Raw genomic sequence first — 27,954 nt, 5'->3', positions numbered from 1 at the left:
ATGCAATGTGTCCTCATGAATTTTTAAGGAGCCTCTCCTCCTATTGTGCCGGTCAGAATATTAACCGGAGTGCTGTAGGGGGCTAATGCAGCAGCAGCATCATCACCTGTCAGCTCTGTGGATGCGACACACACCTGAGGGCACACACACGTGCACACACACGTGCACACACACGTGCACACACACGTGCACACACACAGATTGTTGACCTATTACTTCAGAGGACGTCACAATGACTTAAATTAATTTGCCACTGACTAACCCCGAAACCCAAAAAGCTCCGGATTTTACATAAATATGAGCCTCGTCTCATTCTAACAGAACCTAAAACCACCTTTAATTTACCTGAACCTAATCTGTGCTTAATCTGCACAATCTAAACCCGTCATAAACACCGTTTGTAACCTTCAGACTTCAGCTCAACAGTTCTTTACTTCAGCAGATCTGAACAGAGCTGAAAACAAGGGAAAAACAGTGGGAATCACTCATTTTATCCTTTATAAACTGATGAATTAGAAAAGGATAAAAAATCCAGTTAATTAAACCAAGAGTTGCAGCAGCCTGTGTGTTCAGAGCCATCTGTGGAAGAAAAGCAGATTTCTGTTTACAGCAGTTATAAACCGGGCCCTCGGTGCTGCTCTTTGTCTTTATGGCTCAGGAATTTGGGCTCCGGATTAATCCCAGAACACAAAATACAGTGAGCACAGTTTACAAAACCAGGGGAACAGGTTAGGATTTCAGAGTATTTCTCTTTTTCCTTTTTTTTCCCCGTTTAATTTGATTTAATTTGATGAATTTATCTTGCAGCTGTGTTTCTGCAACATGAAATCTTGTTTTCAGGTTCCTCTCCTGGGTTATTCCTGCACTTTATTCAGTCTAATTTATCCCCTCAGTTTTATTTGTCTTCTCTATCCATGTCTCTGTCTACATTAATGTTCCTTTCCTACGTTTTTCTTCTCTTTAATGATATATTTAGTCTTTTAGCTCATAAAGTCATGTGGTGGAGCCTGAACGAATAACTACATTTCCTCGGTTAATCATGAGATATTTGACCTGAAATGTTACAGTAATTTATACTTCTGACCATAAAGAGGAGATAAACTTTACTTTTTACTAAACTACATTAAAAAGACAGAAGCTGGTTTTATCTTGAACTGAAAGCCTTCTTTCTGTAAAGATGAACTATGATCTGTTAAATACATGCATAAATAATGTCTTTATGCTTCCTGACTGAATGCTGTGCTGCTCATAGTCACAGTTTCTGCATGTAGGTCACAAACATGCCTCCAATGATCAAATGCAGTCTTAATCTTGTAATCTAAGAGGAAGAACAAAGCGGTCATGACTCAGGAGATTTGGGGTTTATCTCCTTTTCACAGCCTGGGCTGGACTTCCCCTTCTGCTGCCACTTCAGGACGTTTCCCTGAGGCCTGGAGGATTCTCAGCTGCATTATCAGGATGTTTCCCTGAGGCCTGGAGGATTCTCAGCTGCATTATGAGGATGTTTCCCTGAGGCCTGGAGGATTCTCAGCTGCATTATGAGAATGTTTCCCTGAGGCCTGGAGGATTCTCAGCTGCATTATGAGAACGTTTCCCTGAGGCCTGGAGGATTCTCAGCTGCATTATGAGGACGTTTCTGTGAGGCCTGGAGGATTCTCAGCTGCATTATGAGGATGTTTCCCTGAGGCCTGGAGGATTCTCAGCTGCATTATGAGGATGTTTCCCTGAGGCCTGGAGGATTCTCAGCTGCATTATGAGGACGTTTCCCTGAGGCCTGGAGGATTCTCAGCTGCATTATGAGGATGTTTCCCTGAGGCCTGGAGGATTCTCAGCTGCATTATGAGGACGTTTCTGTGAGGCCTGGAGGATTCTCAGCTGCATTATGAGGATGTTTCCCTGAGGCCTGGAGGATTCTCAGCTGCATTATGAGAATGTTTCCCTGAGGCCTGGAGGATTCTCAGCTGCATTTTGAGGATGTTTCCCTGAGGCCTGGAGGATTCTCAGCTGCATTATGAGGATGTTTCCATGAGGCCTGGAGGATTCTCAGCTGCATTATGAGGACGTTTCTGTGAGGCCTGGAGGATTCTCAGCTGCATTATGAGGATGTTTCCCTGAGGCCTGGAGGATTCTCAGCTGCATTATGAGGACGTTTCTGTGAGGCCTGGAGGATTCTCAGCTGCATTATGAGGATGTTTCTGTGAGGCCTGGAGGATTCTCAGCTGCATTATGAGGATGTTTCCCTGAGGCCTGGAGGATTCTCAGCTGCATTATGAGGATGTTTCCCTGAGGCCTGGAGGATTCTCAGCTGCATTATGAGGATGTTTCCCTGAGGCCTGCAGGATTCTCAGCTGCATTATGAGGATGTTTCCATGAGGCCTGGAGGATTCTCAGCTGCATTATGAGGACGTTTCTGTGAGGCCTGGAGGATTCTCAGCTGCATTATGAGGATGTTTCCATGAGGCCTGGAGGATTCTCAGCTGCATTATGAGGACGTTTCCCTGAGGCCTGGAGGATTCTCAGCTGCATTATGAGGATGTTTCCCTGAGGCCTGGAGGATTCTCAGCTGCATTATGAGGATGTTTCCCTGAGGCCTGGAGGATTCTCAGCTGCATTATGAGGACGTTTCCCTGAGGCCTGGAGGATTCTCAGCTGCATTATGAGGATTCTCAGCTGCATTATGAGGATGTTTCCCTGAGGCCTGGAGGATTCTCAGCTGCATTATGAGGATGTTTCCATGAGGCCTGGAGGATTCTCAGCTGCATTATGAGGACGTTTCCCTGAGGCCTGGAGGATTCTCAGCTGCATTATGAGGATGTTTCCCTGAGGCCTGGAGGATTCTCAGCTGCATTATGAGGACGTTTCCCTGAGGCCTGGAGGATTCTCAGCTGCATTATGAGGATTCTCAGCTGCATTATGAGGATGTTTCTGTGAGGCCTGGAGGATTCTCAGCTGCATTATGAGGATGTTTCCCTGAGGCCTGGAGGATTCTCAGCTGCATTATGAGGATGTTTCCCTGAGGCCTGGAGGATTCTCAGCTGCATTATGAGGATGTTTCCGTGAGGCCTGGAGGATTCTCAGCTGCATTATGAGGACGTTTCCCTGAGGCCTGGAGGATTCTCAGCTGCATTATGAGGATGTTTCCCTGAGGCCTGGAGGATTCTCAGCTGCATTATGAGGATGTTTCCCTGAGGCCTGGAGGATTCTCAGCTGCATTATGAGGATGTTTCTGTGAGGCCTGGAGGATTCTCAGCTGCATTATGAGGATGTTTCCCTGAGGCCTGGAGGATTCTCAGCTGCATTATGAGGACGTTTCCCTGAGGCCTGGAGGATTCTCAGCTGCATTATGAGGATGTTTCCCTGAGGCCTGGAGGATTCTCAGCTGCATTTTCAGGATGTTTCCCTGAGGCCTGGAGGATTCTCAGCTGCATTATGAGGATGTTTCCCTGAGGCCTGGAGGATTCTCAGCTGCATTATGAGGATGTTTCCCTGAGGCCTGGAGGATTCTCAGCTGCATTATGAGGATGTTTCCCTGAGGCCTGGAGGATTCTCAGCTGCATTTTGAGCCCAACAGCAGCTCTGAAGCCGTGTTTTCCAACATAAAACCAACCTAAAAACCGCTGCTAATGAAAGCCAGTGAGAGTCTGCTGCTCTGCACGCCTCAACAGGAAACTCACATAAAAATACCTGCTTTCGTTCGCCCGCTGCAGCAGAGGAAGGCTTTCTGCTGTTGTTGTGGACCCTGAACCTGCTTTAAACAGCTTTTTACGGCTTTCAGCTCGACTGTGTTCTTAGGCAACAGCGAGCTGATAAGGAGGAGACCTTTGGTTTCTAAATGCTGAACAAACTCATGTCTAAACTTGCTTGTTGATCCAGTATCTGCCTTATTTCACCTCAGCGTCACGCTGCTTATGATTGGCTGGTTCCATTCGCCTTCAGGTTCCTACCTCTGGCCCACATTTGGGTTTTTATTCTCATAAACCTGCAGAAACACAAAGTTTACTTTAAATAGTTTCTTAGAAAACGCTTGATGTGGGTTTTTAGCCTGAGGCTGAAGCTGAAATCATTCAGATGCAGAAAGAGCAGCAACTGGAGCCTTATCTGGTTAAATTAACTTGTTCAAAGAGGAAGAGCAAATATATGTAATGATAATCTATCATAGGTCCTGAAAGGGGAAGCTCAGGTTTCATTAAAACAGTTTAATTAACATTAACTTGACTTAAGCTTCCTGTAAGTTTTGGGGCGTGTGCACGTTTCTACATGCTGAATATAAACGGCTTTTTGGTTAAAATGTGACCGATTAAAGGAGTGAAACAGCCGGCTTTGACGCCCTCTGAGGCTGTTTACCAGAACAAATATGTGCCAGAAATGAAACTCGCTTCCGTTTCTGTGTAAAACTGAAACTCAGCTCCGATAAACGCGGCCCGTTGGCGCGTGAGCGGCAACTTCCCGTCCAACTCGTTTCACAGCAAACACACAACAACCCAAAGCTGCTATGACAAAGATTTTTATTGACTTTTTCATCATTTTTCCTTTTCAAATATTCAAGTACACGGATTCAAAGATCCAGGACACACAATCAGTGGCAGAAACCTCCAGAATCCTCATTTCAACCTTTTTCTGTTTCCATTCCCAAATGTTTTCCACTTTAAACTAAATCCCCCTTCGGCTAAGACACGTGGACCTTTTGTAAACATGGTACAAATCAGTCTTTGAGCTCTGATTACAAAAGTAATCTGGTAGAAAAATATCTCTTCTGTCATAGGATTTTCTCTTTTTAGGAGTATTTACATGAAGTACCTCACAGTAGAATCTGATCTGAAAAAGTACGGAGTGTAAAACCAACACAAAAAGGTCTCAGTGGGGTAAAAGGCCTTTGGTTTTCATCAAAAAATACCAAAAACGACAACAAAAGAACCACAAAACGTCCATTCTGTGTCCTGTGTACAACAGCGATCTGTGGACAGGAGACTTTCTTGAAGCCCAGATCTCAGGTATCCAAGGGTCCAACTTCTCCAGAGTTCAGAAGAAAACAATCAGGCGTCACTCCTGAGGACGGCGGAGCCGCAGAACCTGCGCCGCACAAAGTGTCCCAGAACTATGAGCAGCATCTCCGAGGTGCTGCTGAGCGCCACGATGAACGGCGCCTGGGACGCAAAGTCCGCCTCCACGCGGCGGAAGGACAGCTGCATGACAGCCAGGGCCAGCAGGCTGTTCTGGACGCCCACCTCGATGCTGACCGTCTTCCGCTGCGGCGGCGCCAGCCCCGCCAGCCTCGCCAGGACGGCGCCGACCACCAGGCCCAGCAAAGGCACCGTCACCCCAACCGCCACAATCTGGGGCTTGACGTTGGCCAGGATGGAGGCGCCCATCTGGTAGGCCATGAAGATCCCGCCGATCATCAGCACGAGGCTGAAGGGCCGAATGAGCACCAGCAGCACGCGCGTGAGCGCGGGCAGGCGCAGCTTGATCAGCATGCCCAGAGAGATGGGGATGGCGATGAACAGCAGGGTGCCCAGGATCTTCACGAACGGCACGTGCAGGGCGGCGTGCACGCCGAGCAGCTGGCCGTACAGGGCCGAGGACAGAGGCATGGCGGCGGTGGCCACCACGGTGGACACCAGCGTCATGGAGATGGCCAGCGTGACGTCCCCCCCCAGCAGCAGGCTGTACAGGTAGCCGCCGCCGCCGCCCGGGGCCGAGCAGGTGATCACCAGACCCAGAGAGAGCGCCGTGGGCAGCGAGGCCAGCCAGGACGCGCAGTAGGCGTAGAGCGGCATCACCAGGAACTGGCCCAGCACCCCCAGCAGCAGCGGCACCGGGCTCCGCAGCAGCCCCCGCAGAACCTCCACCTCCACCTTGCACCCGAAGGCACACTTGTTGACGAAGATGAGGGGAAGCAGCGCGAACAGAACCGGGTTCTCAGAGAAGTGAGACAGACCCCCGGACTGGATGAGCCGGGTGGCCGGGTCATCGTCTCCGGGCGCCACCCTGATGGAGTAATCCGTCCTCTCCTCGATCAGAACCGGCACAGAGTCCTGGTCCAGGTCCAGCAGCTGGATCTGCAGCTGAGCCCTGCCGGGGAACCCGGACCGGATGCTGATAATGTAGCTCCTGGCTGGACCTGCGTGGCCGCCGTCCGTCACGTTAAGAATGGAGAGGACCTCCGGGTCCAGGGAGCAGACCTTCACCGTCTGCTTCCAGCTCTGCCGGCCCTTCCTGCTGGCCAAGGAGCTCCGGTACCGGCTGGAGATCACAATGACACCGTTGGTGTTTTCAGGAAACTCGAATTCCTGCGACGATCCGTCCCCGATTCTGATGAACCTGCTGCTGTCGGCCGTCAGGTTGGTCTTGGTGCTGCTGTCCACGGTCAGGTTCCCGGCGGTCCACGCCCGGTCCGCTCCAACGGAGATAAGGAAAAGCCAACAGCAGGTAAATAGCGTCCTCATTGTGGAGAGTGACGGGGGCGGAGGGATGCCGCAGAGACGCGCTTCTCCCCCGCCGGCGGCCTCCCCGGACGGTTACACCGCCGCCCTGCTACACCGAGCCGCCGAGCTTCTCATTCTAGTCCCCGGGATACAACCTCAGCGTCGCCAGCCGGCTCCTCGTCTAGTCTGGTTCCCATTTTCTTGGTGCCTTTATACCGGAACCTAAACATCACCCCGCCCTGTGGTGTCGGAGCCCAGCTCCACAGCCCCGGTGAAGCTCCCCGCCGGCTACTCGGAGCTCAGATGTTTGTCACGATAAAGCAACGCCTCGCCTCGTCCGTCGTTGTTTTTGTGCCTCAGGTTGAAGAAAACTGGGAGCATCGTAGTTCCTGTCGTTTATTTGCTTCTCGGAGACGTTGCGGTGAAGCTGGATTAAGTTAAAGCCAATTTTCTGCTCAGGAAGTACCAAAATAAAAGCCCTCTGAGGTTAGAAAATACAGAGAAACACCAACTAATGTTAGAAAAATACAGAGAAACACCAACTGATGTTAGAAAAATACAGAGAAACACCAACTGATGTTAGAAAAATACAGAGAAACACCAACTGATGTTAGAAAAATACAGAGAAACACCAACTAATGTTAGAAAAATACAGAGAAACACCAACTGATGTTAGAAAAATACAGAGAAACACCAACTAATGTTAGAAAAATACAGAGAAACACCAACTGATGTTAGAAAAATACAGAGAAACACCAACTAATGTTAGAAAAATACAGAGAAACACCAACTAATGTTAGAAAAATACAGAGAAACACCAACTGATGTTAGAAAAATACAGAGAAACACCAACTAATGTTAGAAAAATACAGAGAAACACCAACTAATGTTAGAAAAATACAGAGAAACACCAACTAATGTTAGAAAAATACAGAGAAACACCAACTAATGTTAGAAAAATACAGAGAAACACCAACTAATGTTAGAAAAATACAGAGAATCACCAACTAATGTTAGAAAAATACAGAGAAACACCAACTAATGTTAGAAAAATACAGAGAAACACCAACTAATGTTAGAAAAATACAGAGAAACACCAACTAATGTTAGAAAAATACAGAGAAACACCAACTAATGTTAGGAAAATACAGAGAAACACCAACTAATGTTAGAAAAATACAGAGAAACACCAACTGATATTAAAAAAATACAGAGAAACACCAACTAATGTTGGAAAAATACGGAGAAACACCAACTGATGTTAGAAAAATACGGAGAATCACCAACTAATGTTAAAAAAATACGGAGAAACACCAACTAATGTTAGAAAAATACAGAGAATCACCAACTAATGTTAGAAAAATACAGAGAAACACCAACTAATGTTAGAAAAATACAGAGAAACACCAACTAATGTTAGAAAAATACAGAGAAACACCAACTAATGTTAGAAAAATACGGAGAAACACCAACTAATGTTAGAAAAATACAGAGAAACACCAACTAATGTTAGAAAAATACAGAGAAACACCAACTAATGTTGGAAAAATACGGAGAAACACCAACTGATGTTAGAAAAATACAGAGAAACACCAACTGAGGTTAGAAAAATACAGAGAAACACCAACTAATGTTAGAAAAATACAGATAAACACCAACTAATGTTAGAAAAATACAGATAAACACCAACTGAGGTTAGAAAAATACAGATAAACACCAACTGAGGTTAGAAAAATACAGAGAAACACCAACTAATGTTAGAAAAATACAGATAAACACCAACTGAGGTTAGAAAAATACAGATAAACACCAACTGAGGTTAGAAAAATACAGAGAAACACCAACTAATGTTAGAAAAAGGCAGAGAAAGACCAACTAATGTTAGAAAAATACAGAGAAACACCAACTAATGTTAGAAAAATACGGAGAAACACCAACTAATGTTAGAAAAATACAGAGAAACACCAACTAATGTTAGAAAAATACAGAGAAACACCAACTAATGTTAGAAAAATACAGAGAAACACCAACTAATGTTGGAAAAATACGGAGAAACACCAACTGATGTTAGAAAAATACAGAGAAACACCAACTGAGGTTAGAAAAATACAGAGAAACACCAACTAATGTTAGAAAAATACAGATAAACACCAACTAATGTTAGAAAAATACAGATAAACACCAACTGAGGTTAGAAAAATACAGATAAACACCAACTGAGGTTAGAAAAATACAGAGAAACACCAACTAATGTTAGAAAAATACAGATAAACACCAACTGAGGTTAGAAAAATACAGATAAACACCAACTGAGGTTAGAAAAATACAGAGAAACACCAACTAATGTTAGAAAAAGGCAGAGAAAGACCAACTAATGTTAAAAAAATACAGAGAAACACCAACTAATGTCAGAAAAATACAGAGAAACACCAACTGATGTTAGAAAAATACAGAGAAACACCAACTAATGTTAGAAAAATACAGAGAAACACCAACTAATGTTAGAAAAATACAGAGAATCACCAACTAATGTTAGAAAAATACAGAGAAACACCAACTAATGTTAGAAAAATACAGAGAAACACCAACTAATGTTAAAAAAATACAGAGAAACACCAACTAATGTTAGAAAAATACAGAGAAACACCAACTAATGTTAGAAAAATACAGAGAAACACCAACTAATGCTAATGCTAATGCTAAAAACTAGAGCCAAACCCTTATTGATAAAGGCATCTAATGCATTTATAGTCATTTAAATGACCAAATGCAGCTGAAATGAGGTAATTCTAGATCTAATGTCTATGTAAAATAATTAAAACCACACCATACATCCAACAACTCAAAGTGCAGCATTGAAAATACTTCTTTAATTAAAGTAAAATACTGAGTTTAGCTAAATTATCTGACTGTTTTATGCTATATAATACATCACCAGACTTAATGTGAGAACTACTTCCTTATTTAAAAAACCTTCTTTGTTGTTTCAAGATATCCTTTAAAATGAAGATTAATTAAAAATAAATATGGTTACATATTTTACTTGAATATGTGATAATTTGTTGATTATCTGATTCTTTTTTCAATCATTTGTTCTAATAATTTTCCTCGCCGCTACATTTTTCTCTTACTTTTAAGAGAAAGTTACAAGAGAAACTATCAAAAGCCCCAAAAATGTCAAGCGACCAGTTCAAATGAGTAAGAATAAATCCAATTTAGCATTTTGTTTGTATGGTTTTCCCTGAGCTGTTTAGAGCTTTAGATTTTGTGCAAAGTCAGTGATTATACTCTGGAAGTATTAACAGATTATATCATTCAGTTGGCCCTTATTTCTAAGGAATAATCCCAGCACTTCCTGCTTCTCCGTGCGTAACCATGGCAAACCTGACGCAGCTTCTCATTGATCCAATCGGAGCGGCCCATAGCGTCAGCTCTCCCCCGTCAGACATGAGCAGGGGCGGTCACATGGCGCAGGGAACACCGTGATTCTATCCACTTGGGGGGCAGACAGGGATTACCCATGACACATAAACACAGGAGGGCATGCATTTCATTCGCAAAGGAGCATTAAAAGAATCTGAAAACACAATAATGCAGCAGAAACTGGGAGGATAATAAAGGTCTTTCAGGTTCAATGAATCCACTACAATTATATAACATATTAAAAATAACTAGTTTATGCATTTTTGGAGGAGAAAGAAGAACAACATGCAAATAAGATCCTTGGGTTGGAGTTTCTCTCATGGGGCTTAACCATCAGGCTATCATAAATCCCAGAATCCCACTGGAAGTATTCTGACCTATTTGACCTAAATCTATTTTATTCATGTATGGATTTTAAACCTGAAGTGATTCTTGTTAAAGGTTCATCACAAAGACAAGAAAAAGGAAGAGATGTGATATAAAAAAACCCAGAGGTGCCATCATAAACATGAACAATACAAAATGACAAGAAGGAGGGAAAAAAATCACCAAAAAGGAGCCAAAAGGAGACTCGACTATACAGATATGATGAAAACCAGACACAAAATCACCAAAAAGGAGCCAAAAGGAGCCAAAAGGAGACTCGACTATACAGATATGATGAAAACCTGACACAAAACAACCAAAAAGGAGCCAAAAGGAGCCAAAAGGAGACTCGACTATACAGATATGATGAAAACCAGACACAAAATCACCAAAAAGGAGCCAAAAGGAGCCAAAAGGAGACTCGACTATACAGATATGATGAAAACCTGACACAAAATCACCAAAAAGGAGCCAAAAGGAGCCAAAAGGAGACTCGACTATACAGATATGATGAAAACCAGACACAAAATCACCAAAAAGGAGCCAAAAGGAGCCAAAAGGAGACTCGACTATACAGATATGATGAAAACCAGACACAAAATCACCAAAAAGGAGCCAAAATCACCAAAAAGGAGCCAAAAGGAGACTCGACTATACAGATATGATGAAAACCAGACACAAAATCACCAAAAAGGAGCCAAAAGGAGCCTAAAGGAGACTCGACTATACAGATATGATGAAAACCAGACATAAAACAACCAAAAAGAGATCCAGAAAACAAGCTGAACCAACACCGGCTCATCCCTTGAGTTGAGTCTTTTTAACCTGTGAATTATTCATGTTAAGTGGCTTACAAACAAAACAAAACCTTTGAAAATAGTGAAGAACAAGGACTGGCTTTAATAAAGATGAATGAAAGAAACATGCAGTGTTTAAGGTTAAATGAAAGAAACATGCAGTGTTTAAGGCTAAATTAAAGAAACATGCAGTGTTTTTGCATGTGTGGCTCCGGCTTGGCTTGAGTGGGCCGGTGTGGTCCATGGATCTGAGGCCGGCTGCTGCATAATCCCCCGTTTTACAGAGTTTACAGTGTTCTGTTAGATGTGTTTGATGAGGAAAAGAGTGATTAAAAACTCTCAGACAGGAGTGATCAATACGTTTTGTTCAGTTCTCTCAACAGAGTGTTGTAATCCTGGACCTTGTGTCACTCCCAGTTTCTGTCCCTGACCTTTAGTCCCTGGAGAGACACGGATCCATTAAACAGGCTCCATCAACGGCTTCCTGTTGTACACAAACAGGAAACCTGACACCGAAGGGAAACTCCGTCCTGTCAGCAGGCCTTTTTATAGTAACCCGCTCCCGTTGGGAGTCGCTCTCTTATTTAAAAGCCATTTTTATTTCATAACGCGCAGCTTCGGTGGGTGAGCGAGGTCACAGCAGGATTATGTGGCTCGCTGTGGTAAAAAAGCACTTCTGGGGCGGCTTGTTCGTCATCTATTGTGTTTCCATGAGTTGTGTGTCCTCCTTCTGTCAGCACGGCTAAGTCAAAGCTTCCAGAAAAAGAAAAGGCGGGGGAGTCCTCGGTGGAAACACTCAGCGCGCGCCAAGACAACCTGCTGGCTGCGCGCGCTCCGGCCTCCTCGCTGACATTTCGTGGAGCGACAGCCTATTTGTTGCGGGGCCGCCAGGCACGCACACTTCCTGCTCTTATTATTTACCCGTGGTATGATAATTCACCTCATGACTTATTTCACAAACAGGACGCGGCAGAGCGCGCAGAATAGGAAGGAAGAGGAGGGCAGAACGGCAGCTCTTCTTTCCTCTTTCACGAGGAATTACAGGAATATTTAGCGCAGTTTGATCCGCTTCTATCAGCACGGTTTGAATATTCATGAACCAGATGTTATGATCTGCCTTGTGTTGCAGATGAGATCATCAGCAGCCATGATGACTCCGCACTGAAATTACGCAACAGTTACCCTCCTGACAGCAGTAAACAGCCGGGTTTAGGACTGCTGCGTGGAGATTGGAGCTCCTCAGATTGACCTAATTTCTGTTTCAGCCAAAGTAACTGTGACTAACATCTGGGGAACACTAAGAAGAGAGAGGACCGAACCTTTCAGGTCTTACAGCAAAGATTAACTCCAGTGCATGTTGTGCAGATGGAAAATAACAAGCACTGCAAGGAAAAGCCTAATTATATGCAGCAGGTTTTTAATATGCTGGTATTTTATAAGAGTTTGATTCCTTCTTTTCTCACACAGCAAACATCTCTGAACCCTTAACATCAGGCTGGGAGCCGGTGGACTAAATTAACTCTATATAAAGGAGTTAAAAAGATGGTATTTCTTACTTTGTACATTATGCCTCCTGTTTAATGATCATTTAGATTGTTTTTATCTCTGTTTGATTAGAAGATTTTTTAAAGGCTGAAATAATTGTGAAGTTCATCCAGAAAAAGTCTCATTGGAGGTTAATCTCCATGCTTGTTTCTCCCTATAAATACCATTTAAAGTGTTTAGTTACCCGTTCATTCTGATGGGTTTAATGGCATCTTTTCTGTCTGCTTACAGTTAAAATCCATCCGACAGCAATAATTTTATCTAAAATGTTTCCTGCACAGTTCAGTTCTATTGCATCTATTTTTCTCCTTAAGAATGTTTTTGTGCATTTTCTGGATTTAGGGCTCAGGACACAATAAAAGCTACTCAGTCCTCAACAGAAACAGGAAGAGGAACCAGGTTCCCGTTCTTCAGGGGATGTTCCTGCAGACAAACCTTTGCTTTTCATGGTTTTGCTGCCATCCATGGAAGCTTGAACACATCATTTGTCTGCATTCGACACACAAACCACTGATTTTTGAGGGCACGACTTTATTTTCCGTAAGATAAATATACAAAAGAAAAGTGCTGAAGAATATGTGGGACTTGAGTATAAATAAACCCTCCCAGTGTTAAAAAGGGACGAGAAACTTAAACCTGCATCTGAAGCTGCTCAGTCACAGGTGGAGGGTCTCTCCCTTTCTGCCCCCCCCACACTCTCACTGAAACCCATCAAAGCAAAGACCTTCAAACACATTCCTCTGTCCTCAGGTGTCACCTCCTCCTGAAGCTAACCATCTTCACAGCAACACCTCTTCATCTGATCTATCCTGAAACTGTTCAGCAGGGACAGGTGGAGAGGACTTTAGAGAGAAAGGCTTCCAAAAATATCTGAACACGGTTTCAGTGTGGCTAAAATTAAAAATGACAGCGATCGGGTTACAGATCCAAAGGGTCCACCTGTGGCGGCGAAGGGAAGCCAGAGCGCAGCATCTCAGCTGTTGTCCTTCAGGCACAAGCGGAAGAAGCACCTAAACAAGCATCTGCACCCCAAATAAGGCGTTTAAAGCAGAGAATACAAGCTTAAAAATAAAAGGAAGCGAGTTCCACCCACAGAGAAACAAGGAGATCGTCTTCTGATTACAGCAGAAAATAAAGCCTGGATGATGAACCTGATGAGGAAAGGAGAGTTAAATCTATTAGTGTTACCAACATGCATTTAAACTGATTCAGATTAAAATCCTATCTCCTTTCTCTCAGCAGGATCATCCAATCAGAGAACCCCCCCCCCCCCCCCCCGCCATCATTAAAACGAATTTTCATCACCATTATTTGTAAAATCTGTCTGTTTTTGTACAAAGTTTACATCCAAAAACCTGAAGGAAAAAGGAAAGAAATGAGATCTGATGGACAATGAAGAAACAGGAAGGTGAACCGGGACAACAGCGCCCCCTCAGGTGAGATTTCTAACTGCTGTGTGTTTATGTGGATTTATCTGAGGGACTTATTAAATCCTCCCAGCTGAAACAGTTCATTTGAAACCCATAATTCGCATAAACTCATCCAGCGGTGAGTCTGTCCAACATCTCGCCTTCAGTTTCGCAGAGCTGCCAACCTGTGGGAAAATATAAGAACCTGTCAAGCTGTGTGAAATAAGACATTTATTCATTTAAATTTAAATTTATTTATATAAATAAATAAGACATGAAACAGATGCAGCCTGAGCAGGACTGCAGGTCCCTTTCTGACCAGACGAAAGCATGCAAATATATAGAGAGCAGGGCTGCTACAAACAATTATTTCAATGGTTTTTGGTCATTTATTCTATGAAATTAAAATAAATGATTATAAAATAGAAAAAACAGGCTTCTCTGAACTAACAAACTTTAAGTTTCATCCATGTTTCCCTGCCAATAAATGAGATAATAATAGTATCTTTATGGTTTTTTTAACACCCGCTTCCTGAGCTGCTAAAACTCAATAAAATGACAACAAAAAAAAATGTTGAAAAATGATGACAAATCGTCCAGAAATCTGTCAAATTTTCAGCTATTTTAGGTGTAAAACCAAACCGTGTTTCATATGAAGCAGCAGCTTCAGAGATGAATTATAAATGATGCTGATCAAGCACAAATCTGTCATTTTTTGGACATTTTGTGGAATTATTGTCCATCTGCAAACCAAAACCTTTAGAATTACTAATGAGAACTGAGAGGAGTTTCATGTCCTTAATCTAAAGAATTCTTATTCCTTAAAGGATTATTAGCAAGGATAAAAAAGAGAAAAGAAGGTCTAAATAAAGTTTTGAGCTGCTGGTGTCTAAACCAGCTGATATTTCAGATGGATCCATCTGATTCTCATCTCTCTCCAGTGCAGCAGCTTCCTTCTGTCTGCGAGTTTCACCGTTTGAGCTGAACACAGACGACCAGTCTCGCTCAGTTATGGCTCTGCAGCCACAGCAGCTGTGAGTGAACGCAGGAGCCTGTACAGCCGTCTAATTTCCTGTCCTGACTACAGAGCTGCCTGTGCACGTGCTGCTCAGCTGCCTGCCTGCAAAGCCTGAAATAAACATTCAGTGGAAGAAAGCTCCACCTGTGGATATTAACCAGCTTAGTGATTTATCAACTTAGGAAACCTGTACACCGGAAATAATGCTACAACAGGGAGAAGTTGATCTTATTTCACATTCTGACACCAGCCTCCATAATTACTCATATTTAGCCAAGCTTTGCTCATGAGTTACATAACTGGCTCCCTTCAGATGGCACAAAGAGCCAAGATGGCAGTCCAGGATGCAGAGGAAACTCTTCTGTCCCTCTGCTGCTGACTGTTGCTTTGAAAGCAGCACGAAAGCAGTCAAAGTTTGAGTTTGAACGGGGTCATTGATCCCTGCAGATCGAAGCTTTTGGACTGTGAACATCAACATTTGGACGGCAGTTTCCTGCTCCTGTAGAAGTCATAAAGAGAGGTAACTGGTTTAAATCTGGCCCATTTAGCTGCTGCCAGTTTGTAGAAGATAAAAAGAGTCTGCCTGACCCATAAGTCTGTGACAGATTCTAACAGGATGAACATTTACTGCATGCAGTCCTCAACACACCAGCTCCATTTCTTTATAGAACATTAAGCAAACGAGAGATGTTTGTGTCATTTAGAGTCAAAGACATGCTTTTCCAGCACTGTCTGCAGCTGAGATGATGGAACAAAAAGTGCCGTCTCCATGGCTTACAGTGAGCCATAAATAAGCTCCAAACATCTGAAGGTCTTCTTTACTTTGACTGTGGCGCTTTTATTTTGTAGTTCTTCTACATATGGCCCTGGTTACTGAGTGAAGATGGAACTTTTTAAAGAAGAAGCCTATTTCTAAGATGCCTCCTACGTTCCGAGCTTATATTATTACATTATTATATTATATATATATTATATATTATATTATTATATGATATTCTCAGCAGGCACACTAAGACGGCTCCTTACCGTCGGGACAGCAGGTCCTCCTTATCCTGGCTCCGTGAGCTCTCTGCACCAATCGAAGTCGCCCCAGCAGGCAGCTGGTTGAGCTGGTCCATCACCTCCAGGCCACTTTCTTCTGCTACCTGGTGGATCAGGTCATCTACCTGCTCCTGAGGCGTGGTCAGTGTCATTGCTGAGCTCATGGAGTCCTCCATCACCTGGAGCAGGAAAGAGAGGCGAAGGAGCAGAAACAGTTCGTGTTAAAGCACCAGAGCTCTCTGAAAACATCTCAACTGAAGGTTAGGAGGCGAGTTTGAGCTCATTTTAAAGCACCAGAGCTCTCTGAAAACATCTCAACTGAAGGTTAGGAGGCGAGTTTGAGCTCATTTTAAAGCACCAGAGCTCTCTGAAAACATCTCAACTGAAGGTTAGGAGGCGGGTTTGAGCTCAATTTAAAGCACCAGAGCTCTCTGAAAACATCTCAACTGAAGGTTAGGAGGCGAGTTTGAGCTCATTTTAAAGCACCAGAGCTCTCTGAAAACATCTCAACTGAAGGTTAGGAGCCACTCACTGAGGTGTGGACATCAAGGTTCTGGACTTGGGTTTCAAACTTATCCATGACTGCGGAGACCTTCTGGAGGTCCATTGAATTCAGAGCTTTGTCCAGGGCTTTGGTCACCTGGCCCATGCTTTTGGTCACCTGATGGAAGGAATGAGATTCATCTTTACTGAATGGATCCTTCTGCATTTAAACGCAGAAACCTGCTTTATTCAGAACAGCATTCACTGCTGGGCTGAGCCGTAACTTACGCCCTTCATGGTGACGGCAGTCTGCACTTTCGAGGCCACGGCATCCACACGGGACGCCATGCGCAGCCAATTAAGACCTTCGTTCTTTTTCCGGATGGCATTTTCTGCGTAGACTCGGGCGCATTCCACATTTTTCTGTTGCAAAGCCTGTCGAGGAGACAAAATGTTTATCAACTGTCTGCAGAGTCTGAGCAACTTTCACACGTTTTTGGGCCTTTTTACAGATGAAGAGCAGAGAATCAGTTTAATAGTCAATTTACAGGAATCATCTTGTTCTTTTTTTACTTAAAACTGACTCCAAGATAAAAAAAATCAAATAATGACAGACATCGGTTAGATATTAGAAGTTTTATTTCCCCAAATATCAAATATGAAACAGCTGTTTTTCACCTCACAGTTAAAGGAGAACCTTTTGAAAACCTCTAAATGTTAGTTTTACACATGGAGGCGTTCTACTTTTAGAACTTTGTCGATAAACACTTTGGTTAAAGAGCAACTTCTTACCAACACTAAACTATTGTTGAAGCTCTTATTCACACACATATGGTGTTAAATTACTTTGGTTTGAGTCAACTACAAGTTTTAATTCACAGTATCTGTGTCCTTGGGTTGTGTTTTATGTTGTATTTGTGTTACAGATGAATGATGAAGAAGATGAATGTGAATGCCACTGATAATTCTATTTTAAGGAAATAATTAAGGTTTTGTAGGTGGTCTTCTGTTAATTTAACTGACAAAATAATTATCAAAACAGCAAATTAAGTTAGTATCAGTAATGATACTTGAAAAGTAATAAAAACAAATCCATCTCATATCATTTCAGATCCATGTGAGCTCTGTTGTGCATCTTGGCTCAATAAGAAACTACTTCTCTGTGTTATGAGAAGCCGTCTGACAGGAACTTCAAACCCATCTACAGCATTAGGAGAGCTGCTTAATGACCCTGCAGCTCTTAAAATAATTTCACATTAAGGAAATACTAAAACATCATTTTCACCAAAGCCGCTCTTTGCTCAGAACTGGGCTGCACTGCCCCCTGCTGGCTGATGGGTGCAACCAGCTGTGTCATAAGAGCAGAAAAATATAAAGGCTTAAAACCATTGTTTCCAAACCAAGAAAAGGAGGTTGGATCATAATGAAATACCAGAAAGCTGTCACCGTATTCTAATGCTAGATGTGAATATTACTAAAGAAGTTTATGCACCGTTGCCTCATAGCTGGATGACAAATCATTGCATAAGCAAGCAGGTGGTTTGTGCTGGCTGTTCTTTTCCATCTCATCTAATAAGATGATCAATGTCGAGCTTACATTTAAAAGGTTTGCTTCCATCCAGTAAAAAACACTCTACACAGGAAACATAATCAACCACTTACCAGAATACTTTCAGGCGGTTTAACAAAGAAGCACAGAAAGAACAGGGAGGAGCCAGTGGTCTGTGCTCTGCCTTTGCTTTGAGGTGGACTGCAGACTGTTCAGGCTTTAGATGCCACCCAACAGATGCTCAGAAGGATGTAGAGATGCAAAGTGTGTGGATGATACAAGGCAGGATGTTTTACATCGTTTAAAAGTACTAAACTGTTCAGACTAATGGTCTGACTCTGGTCCTTATAGTTTTATTTTCAGCTGTGCAGTTCCCCATTCAGGATTGGCTGCTCATCATCTCAGACTGTCCGGTATCGACTGATTTCATCTTTTCCTCTGTTTGCCGCACTAATCAGAAAGCCAGTTAATCATATTTAAACCGTTGGTTTCCTGTGTTTCAGTGGGCAGCTGGCAGGCTTTGTGTAAGCAGCTGCCCCCCCCTTTGTGTCTGCAGACATTTAATAGCATTTACTGGCAAACTGTTTGTGTGTGAGAGGCCACTTAGTGAAAAGTTATCATCATTCTTTGGTTGTCAGACTTAACTTTGGCTGTAAATCACATTTTGGGTTTAATGTAAATTAGTTTCCTCTATTTTATTAATCTATTTGGACTTTCTATGTAGAGTAACAGCAGTACAGGAGACAGGTAATGAGGGGAAATAGAAAATACAGCGTAAATGACAACAAAGGTAGAAACAAGACAAAAGAGAAGAATAAGATTTGCTCACCTTCTTGACCTTGGCCTGCTCCTTTTCAGACTCCTTCTCTGCCTTCTTAGCTAGTCTCTCAAGCTGTTTGGATGTGAACTGTTACCCAGAGGAAAAGGTGCATTAGATCAATGAGAAACTAACTCAAACTTATCCAGCTGGTATGGATTAAACATAAAGGGAACATACCTTTAGCTGGAAGAGTGTCTCTGTGGAAAGACAGAACCAGTGAGATGAAATAAACTGTCATAATGAATCGGTGGATTAATAAAAACATACCAATGTATGTGAAGAAGTATCTGAATCTGTTATAAACTAAAACAACAGGGTGGAAATACGCAGAGTTCATATAGTTCTATCTATGTCACTTCAGACATTTATGTCTCTTTTTTGTCTTTATGTTCCCAACAGAAAAATATGAAAGAAATTTATCAAATAACCCCAAAAGAGTTATTCCTAAAACTGACTATTAATGCTAAAAAAAAAAAAGGTTTGAAAAACATTCTGCAGTAAAAACAGTAAAAGCTTCTAGTTTGTAGCTCAATATTTTAAGAAAATGCTCTCCTATAGACCAGGGCGACCTGATTTCTTAACGGTGCGACTAAATAAAATAAATCTGAGGTCTCACAGGTGCGACCAGCGGTTCGAGGAAAAAAGTCTCTGCGAGTCAGAAAGTTAAAAAGCAGATTCCATTATAAACTCTTGAACTGGAAAGTAAATCATATTATCTTTTTATTCGTTTTAGGAATTTATGCTGCCTCTAATAAAGCATTTTTCTGCTCTTGGTGACCAGTGTAGTAACATAATAATAACATAAGTCTTTAAAACACTTTTAATGGAGTCTTTTTAATTTAATCTATCTTGAGATGTTTTAAGTTTAAATTTCAGCTCAGTGCAGCACTTTAAGCACCAACACTTTTCAGTTAGTTACCCGTCTTGTGGAATTATACTTCAAATAAAGAACATTATGTTGACCAGATCGTTAATTATTTACCAGTCAATACTGCCCAAAAATACAGGCAACAGTTTTTAAAAAAAGAGTGAACCTGTAAAACTTCTGTGTTGAATGCGATGCTGTCTGCACCAGTGCAACAAGTCTTAAAAACATTTTTAATTGATGTCTAAAGGTGGCCAACAGACATGTTCACATTTTGTATGAACAATCGGAATAAATGCTTTAAGAAGAAGCCAGTGTCAGGTCTGTCTTTCCTTTATGAGCCCGCTCTAAATTACATGAAACATGTCAAATGACAATCCTTTCAACTATTTAAGTTTCTTTGCTGGAGGGTAAAATCCTTTTCACTGGAAAAACAACTATCATACTGAGACTGGAACAAAGACGATGTACAATTTGAAGGCATTCTTTAAAGTAACACCAGATAATTTGGCTCAGCATTTATCAGTTAAAATTTGTGAGCGCAAAAGTCAGGAAGTGTCTGTTGAATTTACAGAGATCAAGTGCAACATTCCTACATGTCATAGTCATTTGCTAAGAATAGAGCAAGCATAGGCTAGAGCTCCGAAAAGACACCAAATCAAGCCAAAAGCCACTATAATAATCAATCTGGCAACTGCAGTTAATAATAAAAGAACTGAGCTTAAAACTACAAGTGGTTTGACAGCTAAAAGCCAACCGCTGGGCTCGGCTCCCACCCAGCTAACACGCTAATGTTAGCTATGAGTCATTAGAATAACTGTGTTGCCGAAAATTAAAAGTTAAAATCCCTCTAAACGTAAAGTTAAGCTGGTAAAACACAACATACCATCCATGTTGTCACAAATTTGGGGCCAGGCAATCACGGAAAAAGTGTTGTTCAGCTGTTCAACAAGATCGTCTCGATTTGTTTTGGTCTAACCGTGGAGCTTCCTGGTTCAACAGTTGTCACGTGACCGGAATTTTATCTCTTCTTCTTCTTTTATTATTTTTCGGTAGCTGCGTCTACTGCCCCCTACTGTATTGTATTGAACGCTACAATATAAAGACAGATAACTGTAAGTTCAGCGGCTGAAGACATATTTAAGTAAAATATTGTGTAATAGTACCATTACTATTACCTCATTAACACAAAATTTTAAAAATATCCTCCAATAGACGGTAGAATTTACTGTTTAAAGTTCATTCCATTTAATAATAACATAAAAAGGCATTATCTGTTCCGTGTTTTGATTTGAAAGTGGTCCCCAGTTTTAAAGCAGGTCAACTGTGTTCCGACCGGGGCCACTGAGCAGTCCTCCATCCAGTTTTAGCTCACTGCCTGAAGCAGACATTTCTGTGTTTCTGTCGTCGTGACAGACATGTCCCTGTTTGTTAATTTTTTATGCGGCGGGGAAAAGGTGAGAAAGACGACCTGCCACCAAGAGGAGATCGATAAGCTTGCGGAGATTGAAGAGTTGTTGGTGAAAAAGACAGAATTTTTGAGGAGAAAAATTAACCAGGAACTCGTGACTGCCAAGAAAAACAGCAGAAAAAACAGAAGAGGTGAGATAGTTACTGTAAAAGTCTAGTTTATTTAAATTAAATTTAAACAGACTGAGTTTCTGAGGCTTAAAATGGCGCCTAACTGCTGAAAAAGCGTTAGCTAGTTATAGAGCTAATTAGCATGTTAGCTTAGTTTCTCTACACAAACTAACTGAAACGCTCAACTAAATGTAATTATGAATGTAAATGGAGAAGTAAAAGTTAGAAATAGATGCTGAAAAACAACTAAAGTTAATGGAGAATAGGTGAACAATCTGAAATTAGTAATAAATGGTTGGTCACTGCAAGTATTATAACCAAAATAACCAAACTTTCAGCTTTTCTTTCTGTAAAAAGACATTTTTTTAAAAACAGAGATATGATAGAATAATAATAATTACAGTAATTTCTGAATATTGGCCCCAACAAGTGAGCTGTCAGTGGAAACACAGGAAAGGATCATAAACTGCTTTAAGAAGCCATTTTAGAAGATGTTGGTTCAAGTGAGAGGCGTCTAAGATTTGGAGCGGGTACAAACAAAATGGGAAAGTAGTAAAAGGGAAACACACAGGTCGACCAAGGAAGGCATCAAGCACAGGAGACTCGTAGCAAAATGCCTGAAAATAGAAATGGGAAACAAATGGGCAGAAACAGCAGTCAATGGTTTGAACTGAACTGTGAAAACAATGAAACGAAATGGGACTTCCTTTCAGAAAAGCCAAACATAAACCATCATTAACACAAGAACAAGGTCACAGTGGGATAGAGAGAAGTAGTCATGGACTGTGGAAGGCTAGAGGAAAGTGATGAATCCCCACTGGACACGGAGATGATCCTGGGACCTTAGTTTGGTGCAGGTCCAATGAAACGTATGAAGCAAACAAGCACATTTCCACAATCACTGCTGATATGGGGTTGATGTCGGGTGAAGGACCAGATGGCAAAGATGGCAGTCATTACCATTTTGGACACTTTTGTCAATCCATGAATAATAAGATAAAAATAGAAATTCAGAAAAGGTCCAAGACGAGGCTCCATCCTGCAAAGCTGATCTGATCCAACAGCTGGAGCTTAATCGATAAAAGAGTTCTGGGTTTAACTTGTGTTTTCAGATGTTCTGATGCTGTATTATAGAATATATTTTATAACCAAAGCATTACTGACAGCAGCTGTTATCCAACATGATGTTTAAATGAAACTAAGGCGACATGTTATCAGTGTGAATGGGATGGAGGACGCCGCGGTCACACCTGGTCTAACTCTGCTGTCCCACAGTGGCTCTGCAGGCGCTGAGAAGAAAGAAGTGGTGCGAGAAACATCTGAAGCACATCGACTGCGCTTTTAGGGCCATGAGATCTGCCCACGAACACATGTAAGCAGAAAGTCTGACGCTGCCAGGTCGTGGGTTTAGTTCCAGCTCTCCTGAAATGTTTGACCGACACTTTCTGCTGGCTGTTGCAGTGAAACCTTCAACAAAGTGAACGACCTGATCAAGGACATCCCCAAAGAAGAGGGCGTGGCTGCAGACATGTCGGACAGCCTCTTCTCGTCTGTAAACCAGGAAGTGGAGTTTGATGAGGTATCTGCTGAATGACCTTTTGGGATTTCCATCATTTAGCTTTTTATTTGTGCTGAGCAATCTTTTTCAATTCAATTCAATTCAATTTATTTTATTTATAAAGCGCCAGATTACAACAAATTTCATCTCAAGGCACTTAAGTAATATAGTCCAATTCAAGCCAATTGGAATTCAATTCATTGTGATCATAATCCAATTAATTCATATGGAGCCAATTCAAAAATAATATCCTAGCTAAGGAAACCAACAGATTGCATCAAAACTTTTGCATCCTTTGTACTTGTGGATGATTCTGTGTCTGAAGCAAACTGAACCGCTGCAGTGAGAACAAACCTTTTGGCTCTGGCTTATCCAGATGTTGCACAGCATGTTGTAATGTTTTTCACTCACCTGGTCTGTGCATCATGAAGGCACAGATCACCTGCATCACCTGTGCAGATTCAGCAGCCCTGAAGCAGGATTCACGCTGGCGTGATGCATTAAAGCTCAATAAGGGGCGGGGCCTGATGCTTGGAATTTTAAGGACAATCAGACATGAGATCAGTCTTATGATCAGATTAGCTGACGTCTGCAGTGCTGCTTGAAAAGATTACCTTTTCTAAACCTTCCACCTAAAGCTTCAGGAACAAATGGGAGCAACAGACCCAGAATAAGATTCTTTCTATGCAACACGTCGTGCCATTTAATGAGAAGGAGACACATTTCCATAAGTACTCCACACACCTATGTGTGTTTTTCAACAGCGTTCTTTGCTTTGTAAGGAATTTAATGACTTTCTTAGTGTTGTTTGAAGGTTTGAAACATCTGACTTATAAAGTAATCACCAAAATGTGCAGCTTTCCCTAAACTGTTCATAAAAACTGGAGAGAGACGTTCTTAAAGGAGCAGTTTGAAGGATTTAGTGATAAATAAATGCAGTTTCCCTCGTTCTGCACATTTGAAGCTGCTGCAGTGACATGTTGGACTCTTTCCCATCATGCAACGGTTCTTATTTCTATGTGAAAGTTTTTATATAAACTTTGTGCCTCTTAAACACCATAATCCACACATAACTGTCCGGTTACCGGGCTTAGAGTACCTGTTTGTGTTTGTTTCCTGCAGGATGAGCTGCTGGCAGAGCTGGAGAGGCTGGAGAAGAGTCTGGACCAGAGCCTCTTTGAGGCGGACGAAACGGATGCCGGAGTCCATTTTTCCACTGTATCGCCCTCCCAGCCTGGTAGGAACGCTCTGAAGAGCTTCTTTATGTTCCTGGGTTGAGTTCCCATGGAAGTCATGGTAAATGTGGACACATTTATCACCATTTATTCTCTTTTCTTTCTCCCCTAAAGCCAAGACGGAGGAGCAGGATGTTGAAGATGGCCTAAAGTATCTTCTACGGTGGGCAAACGAATCCTTGTAAGCAACTAATTGTGCTTAAAAGAGGAGATGAAACACTGGAAGGAATAAACAGGCAGCAGTTACATGTTATTGTTCACAGGTGTTTTATTTTGGAGACATTTGATGCTGTAAAGTAGAACCACTAGAACACTTTATTTAGACCACTGTTGGAGTCACTTGATGAATTTAAGGCTTGATTGTAAAGTTCTGATCAACAGATCTTTGATGATGCTGCATCGTTCTCTTAAAGTTTGGTGTTGATCTTCATCTTTCTTCTAAAGGTTGTTGGTTGAAGTTACTTGTTCCAGAAATAAAAGCCACCAGCAGCTTACTGACGGTCTCCTGTGAAAATTCAGTCTTTAACCTGAACTTTTACAGCAACTCAAACCCAGAAAAAGACTCAAGAATGCAGCACATGTTGCTCCAAAATCCTTATTCCTTAATATTTTCCACACAGATGCCATGTGCAGGAATGCACCACCACAGGCGTTGGCTTTGAGTTGTTTGTCTGTTGGACATGTTTAATAAAGGGATTTCAGATCAGATCACAGAACTCTGCTTTCTCTCAGTCCCTCTAACTTTGCACCGTGGAGCTTTAATTCATAGCTGTTCTCAGAAGAGTTCCTGAGTTCAGGCGAAATGGATTAATGGAACTAATTTTCAACTCATAAATGCTCACAGTCTTATTAAAATGATTTATTTTGGTATCTCTATGAATTCTAGATGTTTTTTTTACATTTTGGCATGTGCATTTGTGTTTTATACTACTTTTAGTCTGGTTTTAATGGACTCGTGAAACCTGGTGGTTCAGTATGTTCAGTTTGTCAGCTGTCCTCTTCTTTTGGACCATAATGTTAGTGAACCTTGACCCGACCAACTCAACCAAGCCCAGATCACAGCGCTGTACAGAAGGCTCAAAGCCTGCTGGGTGGAGCGCTTCTGGAGAGCTGCCCCTCTACTTTCATGCTACTTTCATGCTACTTTCTTGCTACTTTCATGCTACTTTCATGCTACTTTCATGCTACTTTCTTGCTACTTTCTTGCTACTTTCATGCTACTTTCATGCTACTTTCATGCTACTTTCTTGCTACTTTCATGCTACTTTCATGCTACTTTCATGCTACTTTCATGCTACTTTCTTGCTACTTTCATGCTACTTTCATGCTACTTTCATTCTACTTTCATGCTACTTTCTTGCTACTTTCATGCTACTTTCTTGCTACTTTAATGCTACTTTCATGCTACTTTCATGCTACTTTCTTGCTACTTTCATGCTACTTTCATGCTACTTTCATGCTACTTTCTTGCTACTTTCATGCTACTTTCATGCTACTTTCTTGCTACTTTCATGCTACTTTCTTGCTACTTTCATGCTACTTTCTTGCTACTTTCATGCTACTTTCTTGCTACTTTCATGCTACTTTCTTGCTACTTTCATGCTACTTTCATGCTACTTTCATGCTACTTTCTTGCTACTTTCATGCTACTTTCATGCTACTTTCATGCTACTTTCTTGCTACTTTCATGCTACTTTCATGCTACTTTGGCCGGTTAACGATGTGAAATGATATGCTAAAAGTTTAAAATGTCCTAAAACTGCAGCCTCATCAGACCAGCCGACCAGGCAGAGTCCAATATTTATGCTTTTCTTTCCAGTTACTAAGTCACGATAAGTGCTATGAGCTGTTTGGTCCCAACACCTTGAGTTCTCTTCACATTGTGCACGTGGAAATGCTCCGACTTTATGAGTAAACATTGCTGAGGCCTCTTCCACGAAGCTGGTGGTTTACCACCATCCTTCCAGGTGTTAATGATGCGTTGGACAGCTCTTATCCCAGTTTTAGTTTCTGTAATCAGCTCAGCTGTTTTGCTACCTTCTAATGAGTTAAGATGTAGTCAGATATGGTTGAGATGGAGTCAGCCAACTGCTCTAATGAGGTAATGAGGAACAATACATCATTAAAGTTTAAGCCTGATTTATAATGGTGTGGAAGGTCAGAAATAACAGGAGTGGAAACTCAGGAGGAGCTCCGTAGAGAATAAAAGGCAAAGCCTTAAGGAAGCTAATTAGCTCCCTGGGGCCTGTATGTCTGATGTTTGCTAAATAAAAGCACCCCGCTGTGCGCTCATTACTGTCCACAGAAGATCATTTTTGCCTCATCTTTGCCTCCTGGTTCCACATCTACCGCTGACACAACTAAACAACTGTTTCTGAGTGTTTTTTTGAGTGTTCCTGAGATCCAGACTGACTTGAGGTGACGGGTCGTCCTATGATGGATGTAAAACCATGGCAACAGGACAGTTGTTAAGCCGTTTTATCACATCCAACTGGGAAGAGACCCCCGGGGCAGACCCAGAACTCACAGGAGGGATTATACATCCCTTCTGGCCCGGGAACGCCTCCCCAGGATGAGCCTGAAAGTTTCTCTGGGCAGAGAGATGTCGGGGTTTCCCTCCTCGGCCGGTTGCCTCTGCAACCCGACCTTGGATAAGCAGAAGAGAACAGATGGATGGATATCCATAGCGATGGCATATCTTTTAAAATAATTAATACTAAAGCAATACAATTTCCTTTCTGTAATTAATAAAGTTTTATTCAATTGAACTGAACTGAAAAGACCAAAATCCTTTTTTTGTCGACACGAGCAAAACACTGCAGAGTAACATCTGTTCCTAAACCACTGGATGTCTTTTTAGAAATGATTGTTCAAAGAATGACAAGCACTCCATAGCAAAGGTTAAATAACCCTGTTACTGACTTGTTGCACCTTTCCCCTCTCTTATCGCACCTTTCCCCTCTCTTAATGCACCTTTCTCCTCTCTTATCACACCTTTCCCCTCTCTTAACGCACCTTTCCCCTCTCTTAATGCACCTTTCCCCTCTCTTAATGCACCTTTCCCCTCTCTTAATGCACCTTTCCCCTCTCTTATCGCACCTTTCCCCTCTCTTATCGCACCTTTCCCCTCTCTTAATGCACCTTTCCCCTCTCTTAATGCACCTTTCTCCTCTCTTATCGCACCTTTCTCCTCTCTTAACGCACCTTTCCCCTCTCTTAATGCACCTTTCCCCTCTCTTAATGCACCTTTCCCCTCTCTTAATGCACCTTTCCCCTCTCTTATCGCACCTTTCCCCTCTCTTATCGCACCTTTCCCCTCTCTTAATGCACCTTTCCCCTCTCTTATCGCACCTTTCCCCTCTCTTATTGCACCTTTCCCCTCTCTTAATGCACCTTTCCCCTCTCTTATCGCACCTTTCCCCTCTCTTATCGCACCTTTCCCCTCTCTTAATGCACCTTTCCCCTCTCTTAATGCACCTTTCCCCTCTCTTATCGCACCTTTCCCCTCTCTTATCGCACCTTTCCCCTCTCTTATCGCACCTTTCCCCTCTCTTAATGCACCTTTCTCCTCTCTTATCGCACCTTTCTCCTCTCTTAACGCACCTTTCCCCTCTCTTAACGCACCTTTCCCCTCTCTTAATGCACCTTTCCCCTCTCTTAATGCACCTTTCCCCTCTCTTATCGCACCTTTCCCCTCTCTTATCGCACCTTTCCCCTCTCTTAATGCACCTTTCCCCTCTCTTAATGCACCTTTCTCCTCTCTTATCGCACCTTTCTCCTCTCTTAACGCACCTTTCCCCTCTCTTAATGCACCTTTCCCCTCTCTTAATGCACCTTTC

The 27,954-nt window shown here is 42.2% G+C and overlaps 3 protein-coding genes across 3 annotated transcripts; 1 reads left to right on the top strand and 2 right to left on the bottom strand.

The window, feature by feature from the left end:
* Positions 1–4,488: 4,488 nt before the first annotated feature.
* slc10a3 (solute carrier family 10 member 3) lies at positions 4,489–6,899 on the bottom strand. Its single transcript, XM_072385356.1, has one exon. It carries the CDS (start codon positions 6,444–6,446, stop codon positions 5,034–5,036), a length of 1,413 nt encoding a protein of 470 aa, XP_072241457.1. The 5' UTR covers positions 6,447–6,899; the 3' UTR covers positions 4,489–5,033.
* A 6,171-nt stretch (positions 6,900–13,070) lies between these two features.
* chmp1a (charged multivesicular body protein 1A) lies at positions 13,071–20,755 on the bottom strand. Its single transcript, XM_072385357.1, has 7 exons — positions 20,628–20,755; positions 19,054–19,073; positions 18,886–18,963; positions 16,796–16,942; positions 16,557–16,685; positions 16,010–16,203; positions 13,071–14,150 (listed from the first exon to the last, which is right to left on the bottom strand). Exons 1-7 carry the CDS (start codon positions 20,632–20,634, stop codon positions 14,129–14,131), a joined length of 597 nt encoding a protein of 198 aa, XP_072241458.1. The 5' UTR covers positions 20,635–20,755; the 3' UTR covers positions 13,071–14,128.
* Positions 20,756–21,159: 404 nt separating this feature from the next.
* On the top strand, positions 21,160–24,296 carry LOC140306501 (charged multivesicular body protein 4b-like; the record flags this gene model as incomplete). The annotated part of the gene is made up of 5 exons (XM_072385114.1): positions 21,160–21,343; positions 22,598–22,694; positions 22,784–22,901; positions 24,003–24,117; positions 24,230–24,296. Coding segments are annotated over exons 1-5 (581 nt in total), but the record flags the coding sequence as incomplete, so codon positions are not given.
* Between the last annotated feature and the right edge of the window lie 3,658 nt (positions 24,297–27,954).

This window comes from Leuresthes tenuis, unplaced genomic scaffold (assembly GCF_036924035.1).
Source record: "Leuresthes tenuis unplaced genomic scaffold, fLeuTen1.0.hap1 SCAF_5, whole genome shotgun sequence".
Taxonomy (NCBI): domain Eukaryota; kingdom Metazoa; phylum Chordata; class Actinopteri; order Atheriniformes; family Atherinopsidae; genus Leuresthes; species Leuresthes tenuis.
The sequence above is the reverse complement of the archived record's forward strand: the minus strand, read 5'-3'. Positions and strand labels throughout refer to the sequence as shown.